Source organism: Zophobas morio, unplaced genomic scaffold, assembly GCF_036711695.1.
Source record: "Zophobas morio isolate AGI-343-1 ecotype UQ-CSIRO unplaced genomic scaffold, CSIRO_AGI_Zmor_V1 ptg000044l, whole genome shotgun sequence".
In the NCBI taxonomy this organism is placed as follows: domain Eukaryota; kingdom Metazoa; phylum Arthropoda; class Insecta; order Coleoptera; family Tenebrionidae; genus Zophobas; species Zophobas morio.
Genome location: NW_026972149.1, coordinates 5,935,098 through 5,957,489, shown reverse-complemented (window position 1 = coordinate 5,957,489; position 22,392 = coordinate 5,935,098). Strand labels below are relative to the sequence as shown.

The window sequence follows — 22,392 nt, the reverse complement described above, 5'->3', positions numbered from 1 at the left end:
TAGAGGAAAAACTAAACACGATTCATGAACTACAAGTGTAGAAGTATCCTATTTTATAAAATTTAAATTTTATAAAATTCCGTTGGATTGAAAAGTGTTATACTTCATACAAACATCTGTCTCAATGGTTTATTTTTATCAACTATTACCCCTTTTTTCCCTTATTATCGTATTTTTCGTTGAAAGTACAGACATGACGTTTCTCAATTGTGTCTTCATCAATAAACCTTTCCATTTTTTTAAGTAGTTTTAGTTTCATCTTGTTGCAAAGTGTTAATATATTGTTTTACTTTCAGGAGAAATATTTATCTGAAGCTTACAGCGAAACTCACGATTCGGACGCCGCTCGAAGGTTGTTGGAATTTGGCGAAGACTACAGAAACTTCCTCGACAGTCAGTCCGACTGGTCGACCAACCCCGACTTCTCGCCGACATTCAGAAGACGAACTTTGGTGGCTTTCACTTCCCCCGAGTCCGACAGCGACACAGAATCTCTACGCCAATTGCTTAACGAGTCTCGGGATCAGTTGAACTATACTAAAAACATTTACAACCAGCAGGTGTCTTTGGGAATTAACGAATATTTAGTGGCTAACGAAATTGTAAGAACGAGTTCGACTTTGTAGTAAATCGGCGTCTGACGCGTTTGTTTTTAGGATGAAATGATTTCTACATGCGATCGTCACATCGATGTGTTAAATGACGTGGAAAAATCGTCAGACGAGCTTCAAATGTCCAAAGCGGACAAAGGAATCTTGGCAGGTAGGAACTGGTTTCCTAATCCATTTTCCTACACTTGGAGATCCTTATCTTCTTTCCTGTTAAGAAAATTGTTAGGATTTCTCATTTATATTTTTCTTAAAATAGGACGATTAAGTAAACTGAAAATTGTTTAGACCAGTTTTTGTTAATAGTTTTATTTTGCATGGAGAATATTTGTATTCTGGATTATTTTGCAATTCTTGCCTTATAACAGCATGATTTTTGCATTAAATTATTTTTTGCTTATATTCGCTTTTTATGCCCCTTTATCCTGTCTCCTTCTTCTCGAACACTGGCGAAAGAGTGCATTCTTCCTTGGCATGACACTGAAAATCCATCTTTGACACAGGAAAAGCTGGGAAAATATTTTGTTACGCGGCGCGGAAATACGAAAATAGTAGTCGTCGAAATTTAAATTGTAAAATTGGGAAATTTGTAATAATGCATAAATTAGACGCCCACAGCTAATACCCACAGAGACCAGTTATAAACATTCAGTTTTACGCTAAACTTCCAGCTGTTGGGAAGTTGCTATGTAAATATGCTAGTGACTGTAATGAGATTTTAGTTGCTAACTCATAGTGTATCGTGCTTTGTGATATTCACTACAGTGATAGTCAGGTAGGTTTAATTTCAGTAGCTATGATTATTTCATCATTCACTATGACTAAAACGACTACAATGCCCCTAATCATTCCATACTCATAGATAACAGTGGAATAAATATTTACAACAAATATATTTTCTCGTTTTTCCTGTACTAAACCCACAGTCACAAAAAAAAATCGCCACTACATCGTCCGTTTATTTTCCAGAACTTCTAATCCAGTGGACCACTTTAAGAATGAACGTATCGAAAATGCAAGAACACAGAACCCTACAAAAAGACATCCTCCAGATGAAAAACTCCCTTTTAACGATAGAAATCCCGACTTCCGACTGCATTCTCAATTTGGGCTCTGTAGACGATCTTCCCAAAGAAGTAGAATACTGCGAGGTAAGTCACATTTAAGACATCGTTACACAAATTTATATTTATTGTAACCAACTGGAACCAGTTTGGACACGTTCAAAGGTGCGATAAAAATAGAAAAATGGCAGATGGTGACTCACCGCACACATTTATTTATATTTACATTTACATAATACCCTACTTTGTTACATATTTTTAAAGCAATAAAACCTGCAAGGATACCGATTCAAATTCGCTCGATCGCCGATCGTAAACGAGGTCGCCATAAATCAGCGCGAGCAAATTTCACAGAGATGGGTAAAAGTACCCCACGGCGTCATACAAAGTTCCAATTTGGGGCCTCTGCTTTCACTGTAGCGATTTATGACTTCATGCTAGATAGTTTTTTATAGAAAATGTTTGCAGTTTATGTTGGATGTTAATGTAATCGCCTTTTTTATTACCGCTTTATGTTCACAAAACCGTTTTATTTGTGTACGCATTCAAACACACTTGTTTATTTTTGGGAATTTATAAAACTCATTGTAAAACTTATTTTTGTTCGCTAAAAATAAATTTTGGGGCTTTACGAATTGATCTTTTTAGTGGTAGTGACAACTCATATCAGTTTTGTATTTATTATAATATTGACACGTGGATGGATGCTTCATTTCCCACTTAGTATAATACTTACACACTTTTTTTTCAATATGATAGTCGTAGTTTGTAAGTTAATCTTAAAAAGCCGAAAACACTACTAATGTCATTCATATAAAGTGAAAAAGGAGTAAGTTTGAGATGAGATCCTTGTCGATGTCCCGAATTTACGTTTAACAAGAGATCCTATTTCTTGTTAAATCAAATGAAATTTTTTAAGTTTCGCAAAAATGTATCAAATTTGAAAACGATGGTAACTAAAATCCACCCTTTATTTTTTTTTAAGACAATAACTATAACAACCAGAAGTTATTAATCGTTCGGTATTATTAATAGCACAAGTTGTTATTTTTCATTAATAAATTAACAAAAAAAAAAAACATTTAATAAGACATTTATGAATTATAAACAAAACAAAACCAACAAAAGAAACATCCATTAAAGCATAACCAACTAAACACAAGAGAAGATGTGAAAAATTCCTGCTTTGTGCATATAAGTAAGGTCGTAGTGTTTCCAAATTTTGATAATTCGTCGGCTGAGAATTATTTTAAACCAACAAGTCCCTAAAAACTTTGTCATGGAAATTACCCATCAAAATTTTAATCGTGTGCTATAGATTTTGTAATGCAAAATAATACTTACCATTACTACTAAATATTTTAATTATTGTTGTATTTATTGCCGTACTACTTGGCATATCCATTGTTATGTTTTTTTTTTTTTAGTTTTGTACTTTTTCCATTATTATGGAAATTACAATAATTTCAGAATAATGCAAAAAGTGAAAATGGACTTGGTTCAAAAGTGTGCAAAAAATATTACTAGAATTTTGTTTATTGAACCATGTCCGTTGTAATAACAAGAATGAATACATACATATCAAAATAAATTTTTAATTTAAGATGATACAAAATATTTAATATGTAGGTAAATAACTGGAAACATTATTAACTTCATTTAATGGAAAATTTGTGAAAAATCTACTAAATATTATAGATAGCCATATATTTAAGCATAGCTTTAATGTCGTTTGCCTTCTTTTTTTCCATTACTGGATTAAAATTAGTAATTAAAAAGCACGAAATTTCTACAAAATGGTGTAATTTTTTGAAATGAAATACTTCATCATGTTTTAAGCAAATTTCTCGTTGAAAAATAAGGATTTTACAATTAAGTTCCACCCCTCGGCTTATAACGAATAAAAAAAATCATCAGAATTGAGATAGGGCGGGTGGGCGGTACTTATATTTTGCCTTTTTTTTTAATATACAGAGCCATCTTTTCACAACAAGAAACTTAGAACATAGTTAAAATGGCAATATGAATTTTGCAACAAATATTTTTACTTTTAAAATTACTCATATTTAATAACACAAATACAACCAGCGGGCCTACCGGACCCGGGTTGCTCAGGTACACAGATAAAATGCATTGCCCCGGATAAGGGTAAAACGCAGTGAATAGTGAATTGTGGTTTATGGTTTTTAAAATACCATCTTACCATGGCTTAGATCTATTACCCCTCAGGATTATATTTAAAGATACGTATAAGTACTGAAGGCTACAATGTAGGAAATGATGGTATTTAAAATATGAAAATTTCCTTGACAGAACACTATTAGTGGATCTCTTACCTCTATTTTTGTTTATGTGACCAAAATCACCAACATGAAGTATCAAAAATTACCACTAGTATAACTCAACTAATAACTACTGAAAAAAAAAGTGAAATAAAAAAATGTATCTGTATCTGCGCCATTAATTTTGTATCTAGATGCAGATATTTTGTGCTTAAATTCGATTGTATCTAGATACGGATACTTGATACCCAAAAATGTATTTAGATACTTTTTTTAGATACAAGTATCTAGATACTGCCCAACACTGATGGCTAGTAGATAATGCTTGATTTTGATATGAAATAGGACAAGGTACAATATAATTCTACAAAATCGAACGAAATAGGACTTGGTTCAAATAAATACTTCAACTAATTGCTTTTACTGTAAATGTAGAAAGTTATACTCTTTCAAAACGGGAGACTGTATGATACAAAATCTATTATTTAAGAAAAAATGGACTTGGTTCAAAATAATTTTCAGCCGACGAATTTTTGTAAAAGTTAGATAAAACTGATTTTGGCAGTGACATACATTCTAAGAAAAGTAGGGTGGGTGGGCGGGCCTAGTACTTGCCTAGGCACGATTAATTTGGCAAATGATATACCTTTCCTCTTGGAGGTTACGTCATTTGCTAAAATCAGTTTTATCTTAGCAGGTACTAATAATTATTAAGAGCGTAGCGAAGAGTTAATCCGCCATTTTCCAGACACCTGGTATAAATTGTAAAAACAGAGGGTCCAAGGCGAGAGCTCTATTGAGTTTCTAAATTTCCATTTAAGGTCCTCACTTTATTAATATACATAAATGAGGTTTTGTTTTGTTCATAATAATAGTAATAATAATCAACTTGTACGGAATTATTAAGTTGACTGACTCTAAACAAAAACTTTAATTTCAATACAATCTCCTACTTAACCAAAATATCTTCATTTACTTGTCTTAGTAAAGTAATTTACATACATTATTAACTACATTAAGTAATAGTTTCTCATAATTTTAATTTAAACATGAAATTTACATTGCCTTTGTGTTATTCTGTGCAAAGTTGCTTTCAAATTTCGTGGACTGAGAAAGAGCGCTGTAATTTTTGCAGCGCAGATGTCGTAGTGTGGACGGTTCGTGTCCGCGCTCAACTCCTTTGAAATTAAATTTACTTCCAACGGATAGATGGCGCCGTATCCTCGAACCAATAACCCGCGTTTTTTCGTGGGTTTTTATTTATCCATGGAGCTTCAATGACCTAAAATAATAATTAACGCCATTTTTTCGCATGTAAATATCCGGAATTTTCGAAACCTCCTCACCCGACAAAAAACTAGGATGCTATAAATATTTACAGCATCTCGAGCTTGCTCGCTTTCGTTCCCTAGTTTGAAAAAAAATATAAGAGTGGATTATATAGTGCAAATTTGAATCGATATCGATCTGAGGACGTGTAGAGAAGTCGAAGCCGGCATACGAGGGCAGCATTTGTACTCCGTACTGGTGGTGCAAGATTAAGACTTGGACGTGTCTGCAAGCGAGCCGTGATGGAGGCCCTACGTCGTTACGGAGTCCCGTCACGTACTCGGCCGTAGCAGTAGCGCGACACGGGTACGCTTTTATCGTCATTTCAAACTGAAAATATCACACACCACCAGTTTTTAGTTTGAAGTATCGTTTAATTCCAGACGCCATAAAAACGGCCTCTTTTGAATTAACACAAAGACTGCCGACTGCGCCAAAAAAGCATCAGCGAAAGTCGCTTGCATATGATTGCGATTTTCGGGGTTATTGGCGAGAATTGGTGATAAATGAGCGTTGGTGCGTTTTGCTGTACCTCGTCGAAGGCAGCTGATTATGCTGCATGCCGCTGTCAAGTTTGTAGATTCGATAACCGCAATTTGGCACAGGGCTTGGGTAAATACATGGCCCTACAACACGACCACATTGGTATGCCGCTTGTAAAACTTGCTGCAGACACGCATTCCAATGTAATTCAATTTACAATCAACAGCCAATCAATTGATTCGAATTCAGTACAGTTCTGTACAAAACCGAGAGTAATCGACGCTCTTTTTACCTTTGCTCCTATTTCGAGATTCTAACAACGCGATTTTTCTTCACCTTGCACCATATTCGGAGAAGAATAGAATTTTTGCTCTATTGTCAACGCAGGCTATAGAGTGTGGGATACGGGTCAGGATATTCACTTTCCAGGATCATTAAAATTCTTCGGCGTATTGCACTCCTTAATAATGTTTACCCCGTGCCAGAAATACATTATATTCACAGTTTTTTACTTCAAGTACTAATTATTATTCGTTCGATTAATTGAGGGAATATAATTAGGCCGAGCGAAGCGCCTGACATGTTTAATTCCATATTAAAAAAAAAAAGTTCCGTCGGCCTCAGTGTAAATAAATCCACCACTCGTTCCATCGCTTTTCATTAATTCGTAAACCAACGAAATATTGCAATCTAGTAGTGACTCCTAGAGTGTGAAAAAATAGGTCTCCCGTTTTCATCTGGTGTCTGTGTCGATGTTTATTGGTATTTTTGTAATTTATGTGTATTTTAACACCACCACCAATTTTTTAGCGTCACCTCAAAATTTTGCATGGTAAATGCTATTTTAATTTTATAAAATAACATACTCATGTCCTTGTGGTTTATGGATCCGGTTGATTGAGTTTTTACCCTAAGCATCCAGATTTTCGTAAAAAAAAAACAAAAAACAATTTTTCGCCGTACTAAATTGCTTTATAATTCGATTATGTCTGTGGAGCATATTATTATTATCATCTGAGGCATATAGAAGGTGTTTCAGAACTGTAAAAATTGGTCATATTTAAACAGAGCTTCCCTTGCCCCTGAAGTATATTATTGTGAGTAAGTAACTCTTATTATAATACTATTTTGTTGTTATTAAATATAGGTGGGCGCAACATTACTGTGTTCCCAAATTTTAAAAGATTATTTAGACAAAAATTTTTCGAAAAATTTTAAAATTTGATTTTGCAAAGTTCTATTTATTTTGTGATAACCCTTATAAGTAAACATAAATGGATTAAACAAGTCAGAAATCAGAATCAATCATAAATCCAATTCACACATTTTTGTAAAATATTTATGATATAAATCAAGGCGGATTCATAAACCACGAGCAAAATGATAATGAAATTGTTAATGGGGAAGATCAGGCAAATTTTTGTTAACGTTTTACTATTTATACGATATTCCTAAAATACATACAAAATTTGGCAATAATCAGTCAGGTAGTTTCGGATATTGTCTGTCTAATAAAAATCGACACGCGAAACCTACTTTTTCATACTTCACGAGACATCCAGAAAACATGAAAGTAGCCGCTCCTCCGATGGAACCTATTATAATACTTAGCGTACGTTTGTGAAGCAAAAATTAAGGTGGGTTCCAAACCCGCACAATAAGAGCACAAATTCGACATAAGTAATCATGATTAAAATCAAGGCGGATTCATAGACTACGAGTACTACAGAAATGTAAGCAAAGGAAGTATTGTAATCAAGTCGTCGGCCGACTCTCTACTTTTACATTTTCTCGACCTTTCATGACCCCTAGAAGATGAAGAAATAGATCTCCCGTTTCCGTCTGTCTGTCTGTCTGCAATCCCGGATTTTTATCAGACAGATAATCTCCGAAAGTATTAAGCCGGTTGTTGTCAAATTTTGTATTTACATTAGGAATATCATGTAGATGGTATCACTAATGTCATGACGTTACTTCAAAATTGTACATAGTAAATGGGTTTTAAAATGTATAAAATAACATAATCCTAAACATGTAGTTTATGACTCTGAATTGAATTTTTACCCGAAACGTCCAGATTTTTGGAAAAAAAAAATCGAAACATTTTGCAATTTAATTAGAAACTGCAAAACCAAATGCTTTGAAATTTTGGACACGTTTTAAAGTTATCATAAGTATCGTAATTTTTATCAAGATAACAATAAAAAATTGGTCTAAAGAGTTTAGACAGTACTTCCCTCGCTGTCGGAAACGTGACGACTGAATGTCTATTATGTTTTTTTTTTCGCAGTATTATTTTTTTGAGTCACCCGGTATATGCAAATTCAAAAAATATGAATGGAATGATAAATCACAAGAAAAGACTCATCATATTTTGTACATTTTAGATAGGATTTATTTAGCAAAATTTTGTGGTAACGTCATAATTTTTTTAGGGGGCATGAGCAAATACATTTTGATCAAAAACTTACCATGCTTATGATAACTTTAAAACACCTTCAAGATTTCAAAGCATTCGGTTTTGTAGTTCCTGAGTAAATCAGTAAAATAAATTTACGCATTCATTAATTTTTTTGAGTCACCCTGTATATGCAAATCCAAAAAATATGAATGGAGTGATAAATTACAAGTACAGACTCATCATATTCTGTACAGTTTGGATAGGATTTTTTCGGCAAACTTTCGAGCTGATGTCATCAATTTTTTGGAGGGGATAAGCAAAAATATTTTGACCAAACATTTATTATGCTCTTTATAACCTTAAAACATTGCAAGATTTCAAAGCATTCGGTTTTGTAGTTCCTGATTAACTCAATAAAATAAATTCACGCATTTATTAATTTTTTTGAGTCACCCTGTATATGGAAATCGAAAAAATTTCAATGGAATGATAAATGACAAGAAGAGACTCACCATATTTTGTACATTTTAGATAGGATTTATTCGGCAAATTTTTGTGGTGACGTCATAAATTTTTTAGGGGGGATGAGCAAATACATTTTGATTAAAAACTTACCATGCTTATGATAACTTTAAAACACCTTCAAGATTTCAAAGCATTCGGTTTTGTAGTTCCTGAGTAAATCAGTAAAATAAATTTACGCATTCATTAATTTTTTTAGTCACCGTGTATATGCAAATCCAAAAAATATGATTGGAGTGATATATCATAAGCACAGACTCATCATATTTTGTACATTTTACATAGGATTTATTCGGCAAACTTTTGAGCTGACGTCATCAATTTTTTGGAGGGGATAACCAAATATATTTTGACTAAAAATTTATGATGCTCTTTATAGCCTTAAAACATCTGCAACATTTCAAAACATTCGGATTAGCAGATTCAAAATTAAATTGCAAAATGTTGTTTTATAATTTTGATTTTTTTTTCGAAAAATCTGGACGTTTCGGGTAAAAACTCAATTCGGAGTCGTAAACTACATGTTTAGGACTATATTATTTTATACAATTTAAAACCCATTTACTATGTACAATTTTGAAGTGACGTCATCACATTAGTGGTGGGGATGATTAGACAAATTTTGGTTAGCGTTTTACCATCTACATGATATTCCTAATATAAGTACAAAATTTCACAACAATCGGTCCAGTACTTTCGGAGATTATCTGTCTAATAAATATCCGGGACGGCAGACAGACGGACAGACAGACAGACAGACAGACGGACAGACGGAAATGGGAGACCTATTTCTTCGTCTTCTAGGGGTCATGAAAGATCGAGAAAACGTAAAAGTAGAGAGTCGGCCGACGGACTCGATTACAATACTTCCTTTGCTTACGCTCGGGAAGCAAAAATTGATGACATCACCCCAAAATTTTGCTGAATAAATCCTATCGAAAATGTTCAAAATATGATGAATCTGTACTTGTGATTTATTATTTCATTCATACTTTCTGAATTTGCATACACATGGTTCCTCAAAAAAAAAATAATGAATGCGTAAATTTATTTTATTGATTTAATCAGGATCTACAAAATCGAATGCGTTGAAAACTTGGAGATGTTTTAAAGTTATCATAAGCATGGTAAATTTTTGATCAAAGTCTATTTGTTCATCCCCATCCCCCCCCCCCCAAAAATTGATGACGTCACCCCAAAATTTTGCTGAATAATCCTATCTTAAATGGTCAAAATATAATCAGTCTGTACTTGTAATTTATAATTGCGTTCATATTTTTTAGAATTGCTTATACAGGGTGACTCAAAAAAATTAATAAATCAGTCAATTAATAATTCAATACTTCGAAATCTTATAGATAGACGTCATCTAATTGTAGGTGGGGTTCATTAAACCAATTTTGGTGAACGTTTTACCATCTACACAATATACCTAACATGCCTATAAAATCTGACAACAATCGATTCGGTAGTTTCGCGACTATGCGCCAATAAAAACAGACAGACAGATAGGCGGAAAGGCGAGACCTATTTTTACGTATTTTAGGTGTCATGAGCGTTGAGAAAACATAAAAGTAGCCAACCAAAAGTATTCTAATAGGATCCATCTGTGATTGGCTACTGTCATGTTTTCTCGGAAGTAACAGTGGCCAAACATTTTTGACAACGTGCAATACATGAAAATTTTCTCTCTTAAAAACGTATTCGCACAGAGTATTTTCGCGTCAACTGGAATTCTGTCTAATGAACGATGAGGATTATTTAATAATGTTTTAAGGTGACGTATTGTACGTCATTTTTGTATTGTACAAGGTGTGAAACGCCAGAAAACACGAAGTCAGACATTGTCGAGTGACCCTCGGGAAGAAAGAACTCAAAGTAAGGTTAGGCACTTTCGAAAACTTACCCCACAGTTCGTTCGGAATCTAATTTAACACCGCTGAATAGTTGGGGGGTTGGTTAGGGTGCATCCTTTTTTGTTTAGCCCGACAATCAAAGAAAAATTACTAATCACCGGATGCTGGTATATTCAATTCAGCTAATGCCTCGTTTGCTCTAAATTTGCAACGAACTGTTTGAGATACAGCCCGTCTAAAAATTAGAGATTCGTGTGAGTGCCCTGCTTTGCGTAAATAATGCACCTTAAGTGCCCATAAAGATAAATAATGAAATTAATCGGAATTCGGGCGTGTAGAGTGCGCAGGTGCGAAACGCAAGTGTTGCGTAGTAAAATTCGTGGTGATAGTTTAAAATATTCAAGGGCGAGTTTGATGATCCTTGCAGGTCACCACCTTCAGTTGATCCCCTGGGGGTTTTCAAGAGCAGTTCCTTTTCGTCCAACTTGCAACTGCCTCGGCGGTCATATATTCCATGTCGTGGTCCGGCGACGTTGATGGCCACATGTATATAAATTACTTAAATTTATGACCGAGCGTAGACACGAACTGGGTTTTAGATATCGAGAAAGCGAATTTTTAGCGGATTAACGTGGTCCTTATTGTTTCAGAAAAAATTGGAAGATATTTATGAGTTTAAGAAGAAGCTGCTGGCGCTCAACGTGGCGGTGCATCGGTTCGTCGTAGAAAACAAAGAATATAACGCGTCGTGTCTGAAGACTGACATCTCGGAGCTGTATCGCATTTGGGACAATTTGTGTACGACGTAAGTATTAATCGATGGTTGAACGGATTAATCAGAGGATTCGTTCGATGGGCAATTTTTTTGGGTCGAGGTTTGTGTAGTTCTCACGATGTTGGGAGTACAATGTCCAGTAGGTGCGTATGCAGTAGTACCAAGTATTTTGTAATTAGTATTCCGGTGTGGAAAATCTCCCCTCTGCTCGTCCCCTGCTGGGCGACTACATGACGACAGCTGCACCCACATATAACGTGGTTTGTTTTACAAGTATCATCAAATCTATTTTACAATGTGACATTTTTACCGTACGTCAGCGTGATTTATTTCGGAATATACCTGCGTCGAGGTAGGCCTTTGCATAACGCGCCATTACATCTCCTCATTTTTATTTGTTGTCATAACTCTCTTGGCATACGTCGAAGCGCAAATTCATCAGCGAAAACACGGAAAGCTCGACGTTCCGGGGCGATATAATAAATGATTCATTAAAGTGGGGAATATGTTGTGACCTCCGCCTAAATAATCTCCCGAGAGCTGAATGATTATTGCCCCGAGCTGGATACACCCCTCACGGACGGAATTCATTTCTTGAACAAATGTTGACCTACATCACCGACCACTCACTCACCATTGGAAACTGGCAACCCCTAAGTAATTGGTACCGACGATTTCATCGCCCCGAATGTGTCTCCGTCTGATTGATTCGTCAATAAAGGCCGATTTACTCATAATCTCCCTTTACTACTTTTTTCTGGAATCTCGCTTTCTTTTTATAGCACTAACGAACGCCTGGCTCAACTCAAACCCCTGCTACAACAGTGGAAAACGCTCGACAATAGACTCGAACAGTTACAAGTGGATTTACGCAGTGATGAGAAAACATTGCATCTTCTCGACACCGCGCTACAGGGAGGTGCACTATCTGATCAAACGGCGACCTACGTTCGGGACGTCGCCAAATTGCTATCCGAAACCACCACCATCCAGGTGAGTCGCTACTTTCTCCCCAACGCACACTAGAACGAAGACAAAAATATATGACCAAAATTCAAAATCGTTTTGGTCGCATCAGTACAACGCATCGCAATTAAAAGCAACTTGTAACGCAATATCATTAATGTATATGCGAAAACCAGCGGTCCCTAGCTGGATCCTTGGGGTATGAGGAAAAATGTTTAAGACAAATTACAATACTTACCATTTTAGTACATTTTTACGATTTTGGCCACATATTTTCGTTTTCGTTCCACTGTCGACCGGAACGCCGTTTGTCGAATTTCCAGCAAAAACTTAAGCGAAATTTACGTCCTGGGGTGGTTAACCCAGAATGTCCGGCGATCCGAGTGCATAATTCAGGGATACTTACGCGTCGGAAATAAAAAACTCCCAACTGAGTCAGAATATAAAGTTTTATTTACATGTATGCGGCCTCTCGCCGCTCCTGAAATATAAAGTGATACAATATGTATATGAGTAATTTGGTCGCAAGCTCCATGATGGCAGACAGGATGCTTTGCGACGCCGCGGATGGGTCTGACCAACGTAATGCTGCTGTTTCCGGATCGTTAATCGTGCTCCTGTTGATTTTCTGGTCACGTATCTTGAATGTTCCACGGAATCAGCGTAAAAATACAAATTTAATATCGGATCGGAGAGCTTAACTTCGGCCCGGAGGTCAAGCTTTACTACATGCCTACAGGATAGTCAGATTATTACCCACGATTTCCACCGGCGACCTTGCGGAAAACCCATGTTTATGTAAACGAAAACTGCCCACCCAAATTTCTCTAAACGCCCTCCGACCGATCGATCCGCACCCCACAATAAACGCCAAATAAATCAATTCGAGACTCCACTACAAAAAATTCAGAGATATTGCTCGCGCTTGCACCCGATTCCCTGGGAGATGTACAAATAACACGCCAGATGGTGGATGCCCGCCGCAAACTTGCCCACGAATACGAAACGCCGAATTTTAGGCCCCGCGCATCCAAATTTTACAAAAAACACCTAAGAAGCCATAAATCGACGCGGACACGCTTATGCGAGCCCTGTCAAATTGAAATTTAACCAACCTGAACATTAAAGGGTGGGCAACCCTTAATCTGCTAATTAAACTATCTAAAAGTAATAATCAGTTCTGACCTTTGGAATTCCCCCTTGTGTTGCAGCATGTGGGGTGCCCATACCAGCCCCACGCCCTATCCGCCGTTAGGTTTTAAAGCAACACATCATAAGGAAGAAAAAATTGTTTTTTCCGGACATCGGGTATTAGGTTGTTCCAACACCTCCACCCGTGTGACCTGACCTGACCCGTCCCGTCCCGGTGATCCCAGTATTTTGTTTTCTTGAGTCTAGTATCCGGGTATCGTTGAACCAATTAGGGTAGAGAAAAGGCTAGCCCTGGAAAGTTCTCGCAGAGTATCGTTTTCGTCAAAAAAGGTTACAAGGTTAAATTACCCGTCGTCGAGTCGGACGTTTTTACCCACTAGGAGATCCCGTTTTGAGACTCGTGGGACCTTCAACCCGTAAACCTGGCAAAACCGGGCCGGCGTTCCGCTTAAGGGATTTAATGAATCTCATGGTCCGTCCCGTTAGACGGGAAAAAAGTGGTTGTTGGGTTTGACTTCTCCCGAAGCACACCAAAATACCTTGACCAATACTAAGCGTCGGGCCTTAATGCTGTCTTTGGGTTCCAAGGTATACTGTCTTGTTGGACCTTTAAAATATTCGGGCAAGTTAACGTTTTTAATCGATGGGCGTTAATTGTTGTCGATTCATCGACGGTGTGTATTCGCGCGCGGTACGCCTTCTTGCCACTAAATCACTTCTATTTTGAGAGCTGAAATCGGCATAGATTGCGAAGCAACCGTTATTGTAATTGATTTCGCCGAGAAAAAAAGAGGCGATCTGTTGCGAACACGTCTTGCCTTCGTTGTACTGTTGTAAGTAAATATTTTTTCTTGTTGTGCTTATTATTGTGTGACTACTGGCTTTATTATTTATCTGATGGCTATTAGTTGCACGGTTATTAGCGTCAGCGCTGCGATAATCGGGGTCGATGTAATACAAGGCCGAGAGTCATTGGTATTTTAGCGATGATTTTCGCGCGTAGTGACATGGTGGCAGCCGGCAGATGCTCCTGCCTTTGCCCATCACCCCTGAAATCTGTTTAGTATGCGGCGCTGTGCTTTTCATTACCGGAGCCGAGCGTCGAGCGCTTCATTCCTATGTGGAAGTGCCGAACCGGCAATGCGCTCAAGTGCCGAACTTACACTCGTTCTATAGCACTGTCCAAAATATGTTAAGTCCACTCTGCTGCACCTAAAGAAACGAATCGAGCGCCGGTCAGTTCATCCACAGTACCGCAAATAATCGACTGTGAAAATACGACCAATACAACCCGCGGGATAAAGCTGAATTTTAACGTTTTCGAGCGATAAGGCGAGATTATTTTTTATCGACTTGTTGATGAGAGCGTTACCCAATTTCGGGTAACTTAAACAGCAAGAGTAGGTAGTCTCAAGTTTTTTGGAACTCGTGGCACGGACTGCAATAAATATTTATTGCTGTTTTCATTACAATAACTAATACGGACATTTATATGCATGTGTGCGTCTGTTGTGAGAAAATGTCCATTAGGAGACTTGACGTTTCTATTACTCGCCGACTTGCTTATTTTTTACTTCGTAAATATTTTAATTCCGTTGTGTCTTTGCAAAACTTACAATAGTTTTGTTATTGCTTTATGTTAACGCGTCATTCTGATTCCTTGAGTTGTTTTTAACAACCGAAATATTCAGGCGTTCGCAAAACTATACCATGGACTCAATTGTCTTGGATTTGTATTGAATCCACTAATCTATATTAGAAACAAAAACAATGGAACTAAAAACACCTTCAATCTGCGGTTATTCTTGTTTCCACCTGAGGACTTCGCAGTTCCATGGGACCGAAAGACTTTTTCACCTGAGACGATCCCTAGATGTACTTTCGGGTTGAATCTTTTCGCACGGTAAATCGATCAATTCCCTTGGGTCTAATCCAGCAAGGGTCCGTTTAGCGACCGGATACTAAGAAAGTCTTTTGTCCAGGCCAAATACCTTCAGAAAAGGTCAGCATTATCTTGTATCCTTTGGGATACAATACAGCGGAATATCCGGGTATGGGCGTAGGATTTTCCCGTCATTAGACCAAGGTCCATCAGAAGCTTCTTTCTTACTACCTCTCCTGGTTCAATCCGAGAACATGTGTAAGCTTTGAATCTTGAATGGTACACTACGGAAGCTGCTTACAGGGGTCCAGGGACGAATCTAATGTTTTTTTTTTGTGTGAGGATTCCAAGAGTCTTTCGTCCAGGTCACATACCTTCGGAAAAGGTCTTCATTATCTTATATCCCTTAGGATACAATACAGTACAATATCCGGATATGATCCAGGCCCAGGGTTTTTCCGTAATTAGACTTTAGGTCGTCCTCTTGGGAGGAATACTATCAGAGGCTTTTTTCTCACTACCCTCCTAGTCCAATCTGAGAACATGTGCAAGCTTGGAACCTTAAACACAAAGATCACAATTTTGAGGTAGGTTTGGCCTTTTGGATCCATATGGTGCTGAATATCGCATCTCTGGTTCAACGGAGGAGTATCCCGGGTTCACCTGGATAGTGTCCCGCTTATAAAACTCAACAAATCTTCCCAGGGTTCGGTCCGGGTGGGTTTACCTTAAAATTCTCAATAGGTGATGTACCTCCAATTGTCGCCAGAGTATCCAATTTCGGAAGGTTAGGAATTGTAACGGGACCTACTCAAACCTTCGCGAATTTCCCGGGCGTGTAAGAAATGATTCAGTATGCTAGCTCGACTAAAAAAGCGGGCAAAATCTGGGCCACTCGGTATGCAGTCTTCGACGACGAAACACGTTTCCCCTTTTTGCTCGTCATTCGAGCGCGATTTTTTCAGATGGCTAAACTATACCCACTTCCAAATGTAAAAAATATTCTTGCAGAGCGTCGGCGTTCCGGTTGCGAATGTTAATGCGCCCTATAAATTACCCGGAATTAATTATTTTTTTTCAGGGTTGTAAAATTCCGGAGCTTTTCACGGAAGGAGGTTCTCTGTCGGACAGCGGCATTTCGGACGAGGGTTCCGAGCACGAGATCGGCGAGCGCGAACGTCGTCTGGCGGCGATCCGGCGCTTGGTTCGTCAGCTGGAAGTCGTCTTGGCCCCGGACTGCAAAGCTCGCCTGAAAATGGCCGAGAGGCTGAACGCGGCCGAAGAGGAATTGAAAGCTCTGCAGAAACGCTGCCGATCGCTGATCGCCTGCACCGCTGCCTACTCTCTGCCAGTTCGGCCTAGGTGAGCACTACCACTTTTTATTCCCACGTATCGACAACATAAACAACTGTCCATCTAACACAGCTCGCTTATAAATTACTAGCAAATATTTCTGACACTGTTCGAAGCGCTTTTTTACTCGTTTTTTTGTTTAATCATGCGGTTCTCACCTAGATGATAGCGGAGTTGAAGCCTCGACTGCTAATGACGGTGTTGGATGTTTTTGCTATCTATGACTTAAATTCATTTAATGCGTTCGTTTATAGCCACTTCCTAATGCAATCATAAATTTATTGCGGGCGCGATAATCGGGATTTTTCTTCGGATAACAAAGTGGCTTTAAATTGCAGTAACAGCGTCGTAAATTTTTATGCTGTTGTAACTCGTTAATACTGGATTTACTAAGTAGCGATTTTTAAGGGAATTAAGCGGTGTTGACGGGGACGAAAGCATAGTTCGAACGAAAAAACCTGCTTTTTCAGTTTTTTTATTTTGTTTATTATACTAACAATGACAAAGACGCATGGGAAGGAAAATGACGATTTGCGACAACGTTGCCAGAATATACCGGACGCAGAATTAGCTGAAGAATATATCCCAAAACGTTAAAACATTAACTATTTCCATGCTTTGAAGTCTCCGTAAATTTCGGTGTCACAACTAATAATTTTGACGACGCAAATTTAAATATAATTGTGTCGATGGCGGACGCAGCATTTTGAAGTAAAACTCGGAAAGTAATATGCAGATGGCGACTAATAACATCGAGACAGATATGAGGTGGAAGTTTGGAAAGGTTTAAAGCATATTTGCAGTATATGCAAAAGAGTTAATTTGGAGTTAAAGCACCTAAAAAACTTTTACACAAAACTTTCCTTTTCAGAGATCAGACACGAGAAACGTGCGTTTCATAAATATGCACTTTTTTTACTAGTTTATGAATGTTACCGTTTTTTCACGGACGCAGCATTGTATGAAAGACATACATAACTAAAAAATATGCTGCGACTCCACCTTTCTGCTACTCTTGTGGAAAAATAAAAAATCAATATATCATCCCCTTCCGCTTCTTTTTTAATAATCGAATGTTGCTCAATATTCGGTGGCATTGTTATCGAATACCGCTCTAATGCTCTCTACGTTATCAATTTGAAAAGAGTTGCACAGACATGGCGAAGTCCGTCGGTTTTTGATGTGGATGAAGTGAACTGTAAGCAGGCTATTCATATGCAGTGCGAGTAGCAGCGTCGTGGGCCGCCATTACTGCCTATTTAGTTGTGAAGCACCAAGACGCTGCCAAGGCAGTGCTCCGTCGGTCTCATGGAAATAGTTACGATAGACGATCATTCATGTTCACTTAGCGGGGAGATTAAAGCTTAGAAAGGCATTGTCACGTCGTTTAACCCCAAGATTTGTAAACATAAATGCCGACCCTTTTCAACCTTTCGGAATCAGATGATCGCCATCTTTCATTCGCGAACTCTAGGATTCTAGGTGTTACGAAGATTAAAAATTTCCGAAATCGTTAAGATAGTTGTTTACTAATTAAAACGGTTTTTTTGAAGTTGTGGAACTAGATGACGCGACAGACGGTCCTAGTCATCAAACTGTTGGTAAACCTCAGACATAACAATGGCTGGAACCGTCTTTGGTTAATTTGAATTTTGATGCCGCGGTTGTTCGTCGTATTCGCGTCTTTCGCGACAAAGTAGTGACATTTTCCATTAAATGATAATTTGATGAAAAATGGGAGGCGGGACTTCCTATCTGTGACAAATTTTTCTCTAAACATTTCGGTCACCTTCATTTATTGGAACGCGGTGTGAGTAATTGTCCGTAAACGTGTACGTACATCCATCTACATCTGAGAGGACTATTTAAATTCGAGCATTAATATTGATGAGATATATTAATCAGAGACAATATTGTGGTTAATTTCTGTGTGTCAGTCGGCATTGTTTCGGCTGTTGTTCTTTGCATTGTTTACGTTTTAGCATTAAACATTCATTCCATGAAAAAACCATCCGCAAGAATTTACGCGTAGAAGATTCCTGTCACTGAGATCACTACCTCTCACAATTCGCTTAAATCACGAATCAAACATTCAATTTAGCGGCGCCCCTCGAGGCTGTAGTTCTTAATAGCGAGATAAAAATTTTAATGTGAATATATTTCATATCGCAGCATCTTCCGCGTTAGATTGTCTCAGAGTTTGAAAAATGAACTTCGATATGTTAAAACTCGAGGCAATAACAAGTGGATCTCTGCAGATCGCTCCGCGTCTCCCAGCAGGCCCGCTGGGCGTACGAAGGCGCTTTTTAAGATTAATCGGTGTTTTACCGACCCGTGAGCGAACATGCGACTGCCTTAATTAATATTAACAAATAAACAACAAATCTCTTATCGCAGTAACAGCCCGCAACAAATTAGAGAGATAGATCATCCACGCAAAGACGTGCCATGCTGAACAAGCGGAGGAATTAACACCTACGACGCGTTTCCGAACAGGGAATTGGGATGTTTTGATAAAATTTTATGACCTGTTAGTGTGTCATTTAAACCAACAACCTAACTGGCAAAAATCCGCGTCAATCGGTAACAGATGACGCATCTTTTTGACTTATGCGCATGGATTGCGACAACGTTGCCAGAGTGTGTCGGACGCAGGATTAGCTGAAAAATATGCTCCCTGCGTATTCCGAAACGTTAAAGCACACTTATTTTTAAGTCTTGCCCGTATTATATAGACTAATTCGCTTTTGTGACACCTTTCTAGCCGGGAGGTAACACATTTCTCGATGTCTGAACTATGCTTTCGTACTTGCGACACGTGCATGCGACAATGTTGCCAGAATGTGTCGGACGCACAATTTTCTTGTTTTAATTAATATCAACAATCAAACAAATTCGGAGGAATCATCACCTACGACGCGTTTCGGAACGCACCCGCGGTCTGTCAAATAACATGATGTAACGTAAAGACTATGCTATGTATTGAAATCTTGCGCATCCGGTAAGTAATACAGACGCCGGCTGAATGATGATAACGTTATTATGTGAGCAACGCCTTTTGTTTGATAGTGGTAACGCTTGGAATAAAAATCGCGCGTTTTCGATTACCATTTTTTATATTTCTTCGTCGAATTTAATGGTGTTTGCTCGTCAGCGAGGAGCACCGGGAGCTGGAACCTTCGACGAAGGACCCGGACGACGACGACGACGACCCCGGCAGCGAGCCGAGCGCTTCTTGGTTCAAGCGGGTGATGCGGGCGTCAGTTCCGTTCCAAGTCGTCATCATAACCCTCCTCTGCGTGGCTTGCCTGCTGGAGCCGCAGTGTTGCGACAACATGAATAATTTTGCGATGTCTTTGAGTCCGCAGTTGCGTTACATTAAAGGACCGCCGCCGATTTAGGTACTTATGAATGTCAAAATTTTTTCCTACACTGCCTTTGGTACTTACCGCACGAGAGTCGTAATGACTTTGCCTTCGTTTTGGATGAAAACGTAGCATATTGTTATTGTGTATATAATGATATTTTATAGTAAAAGAATAAATGCGTATTTGCAGTTAGCAAATGATCGATTTCATATCATTTTAGATAAGAAATTTTAGCCACTACTAGACGTATATTTTTTTTGTGAAGGTAGTCGCTAAAGCATTTACAGTTTACACTGATCGTAAAGTATTATATACGAAAGGAAGTAGCAAGTATGAGTTTGATTGCGCTTCCGACGAAACTGATGAGAGTGATGAGATGACCTGGCAAGACTTTTTATAAGTTTCTTTTTTATACTGTCACGTGCCTTAACGTAGGCGCCTTGCCTCTACGGCCTTGTATCTCTAATAGAGTATATTATTACGTTTAACACATGAGTATATGGTGTTTTTTTATTTGAAAAGCTCGACGTTGCAACGTAACTTAAATACACGTTCGGGTGCAACAACGGGCGATAATTGTTCACTTGCTGAACAAGTGCGGCAACGGCACGATTATTTTATTTAAACTAGTGCATGTTAGTGTTAACTAGGTTTGCATGTGTTTACGTGATCGGCAACATCGGTGTTTGTTATTTATAATTTTTATTTATTATGAATGAGGACAAGAAAAACATCGACGTTGTCTATCCAACCAACTCTAATAGATGTAATGGTTGGATTTATTATAACCTTACGTATAATTAAAGTTTCGTGGGTTTTCGTGACGTCTGAACTTATTATCGGACGTTACTTGCCGACGGACTTTTCTTAATTTAAGAACAGTACGACGATTTGCTTCAAATTTTATCCCTCAGTTTGTTTTATCGTAAATTTTTATCTTTCGTTTTTTTTTGAAAATTTTAAGTTTATCGTTGTGCATTTCTATATATAACATGATTTATTTATGACAATATTGGGCATTTGCGTAAGTTATATTTCTAACGAAACCAACGTAAAAAATGATCGTTCGTATTTTTTGTATTTTGATGGTTAATAATAGTCAAAGTTTCAGAGATTCATATTATAATCTTGCGAACTCGTTAAAGCGGCAAGTTTATAATGCTAAGCTTAGTAATTAAAGTTAATCTTTTTACGGCGGTTTCATAGTTTGTACCATTTGTTTTAACATAATCAGTTTTAACTTAATTAAGTTTAATGTTAAGTATCATCTAAAATGAGTACATCTTATATTATTAGTTGCATGGTAAAAATTCCTCGATCATACAGTAACTAGTTCCACGCATTTGCCTATTTTATAATTATCCCTCCAATACTTGGTATTGTTCAAAGATAATATTGGAGTTGTGTAGGTCTTGATTGATTAGTGTTTTATCACTTAGTATCAACAAGGCGCATACATTTTTTTCAAAATAAAGAATTTTGTAACAAAAGTAGTTTTAATTGTCCCCACTACGTCACCATTAATTACTTTTATGATTCATAGATGCCGTCGTAAATTATTAAAGACAAAATTATATAATTAGAGGAAAATAAATTATTTAGACCTATGGCAATAATCCATCATCAATTTAATTAATATGAGAAACTTAACGGGATCTATCATTAAAATTATTAACAGCGAGTTAAGTATACGCTCATTTGATTACACCTTTTTCTTCAATAACTAATAATTTCAAGATTCCTAATGCTATAGTGGTTTATTCGTCTTGACTGATAATTATTACCTTTTTCCCGGCATTCACATCGCTTTGTCTCTGGATTATTCTGAAAATAATCGAAAGTAGGCAACAGATGTTCATCGCCGACCTCTCAGGTAAGTGACAATCATATTTTTCCCCTATCGTTGATGACGTAGCACAAACATGACGTATCCAAAATTCCATACGCGGTAGCACTAGATCTAGCAACCATCCAATAAATCCGTATCGATCTGAAGTAATCTCACCACAACTAAATCTATATCTATCGCGTGAGGCATTTGATTTTACGGCTTACCATTAATTCCTTAGGCGAGTTGTGTAGGTAATTTCATTTTCGTTGGGCATATTACTTGAATAATAATCGTGAAAAGTAGATAGTATATGGTTTATGATTATAGTTCGAGAATTGTTGAAGCCGTGGAAATGAACGTCGGCCCGTATGGTATAGTTATGAGTATCCGCTCACACTATAATCAAAAGAAATGTTAAAGGTACCGGTACCGAGATGCCGGGGACAACACCATGAAGACACGCGGTGAGAGCAGCGCGATACACGTTCTCAAAAAAGATCAAATCGAAAAATAGCTTTAA

The 22,392-nt window shown here is 37.6% G+C and overlaps 1 protein-coding gene across 1 annotated transcript in view; it reads left to right on the top strand.

Annotated features, from left to right (window-relative positions):
• Window positions 1-21,531, top strand: part of LOC135141807 (klarsicht protein) — a 102,282-nt gene extending 80,751 nt beyond the window's left edge. The window contains exons 14-20 of the mRNA XM_064073268.1: window positions 297-602; window positions 657-762; window positions 1,578-1,759; window positions 11,196-11,350; window positions 12,103-12,313; window positions 16,402-16,682; window positions 19,828-21,531. Of these exons, the coding sequence (XP_063929338.1) occupies window positions 297-602; window positions 657-762; window positions 1,578-1,759; window positions 11,196-11,350; window positions 12,103-12,313; window positions 16,402-16,682; window positions 19,828-20,074 (1,488 nt within the window). The 3' untranslated portion in view covers window positions 20,075-21,531. The remainder of the gene's footprint in view (window positions 1-296; window positions 603-656; window positions 763-1,577; window positions 1,760-11,195; window positions 11,351-12,102; window positions 12,314-16,401; window positions 16,683-19,827) is intronic.
• Window positions 21,532-22,392: the final 861 nt, after the last annotated feature.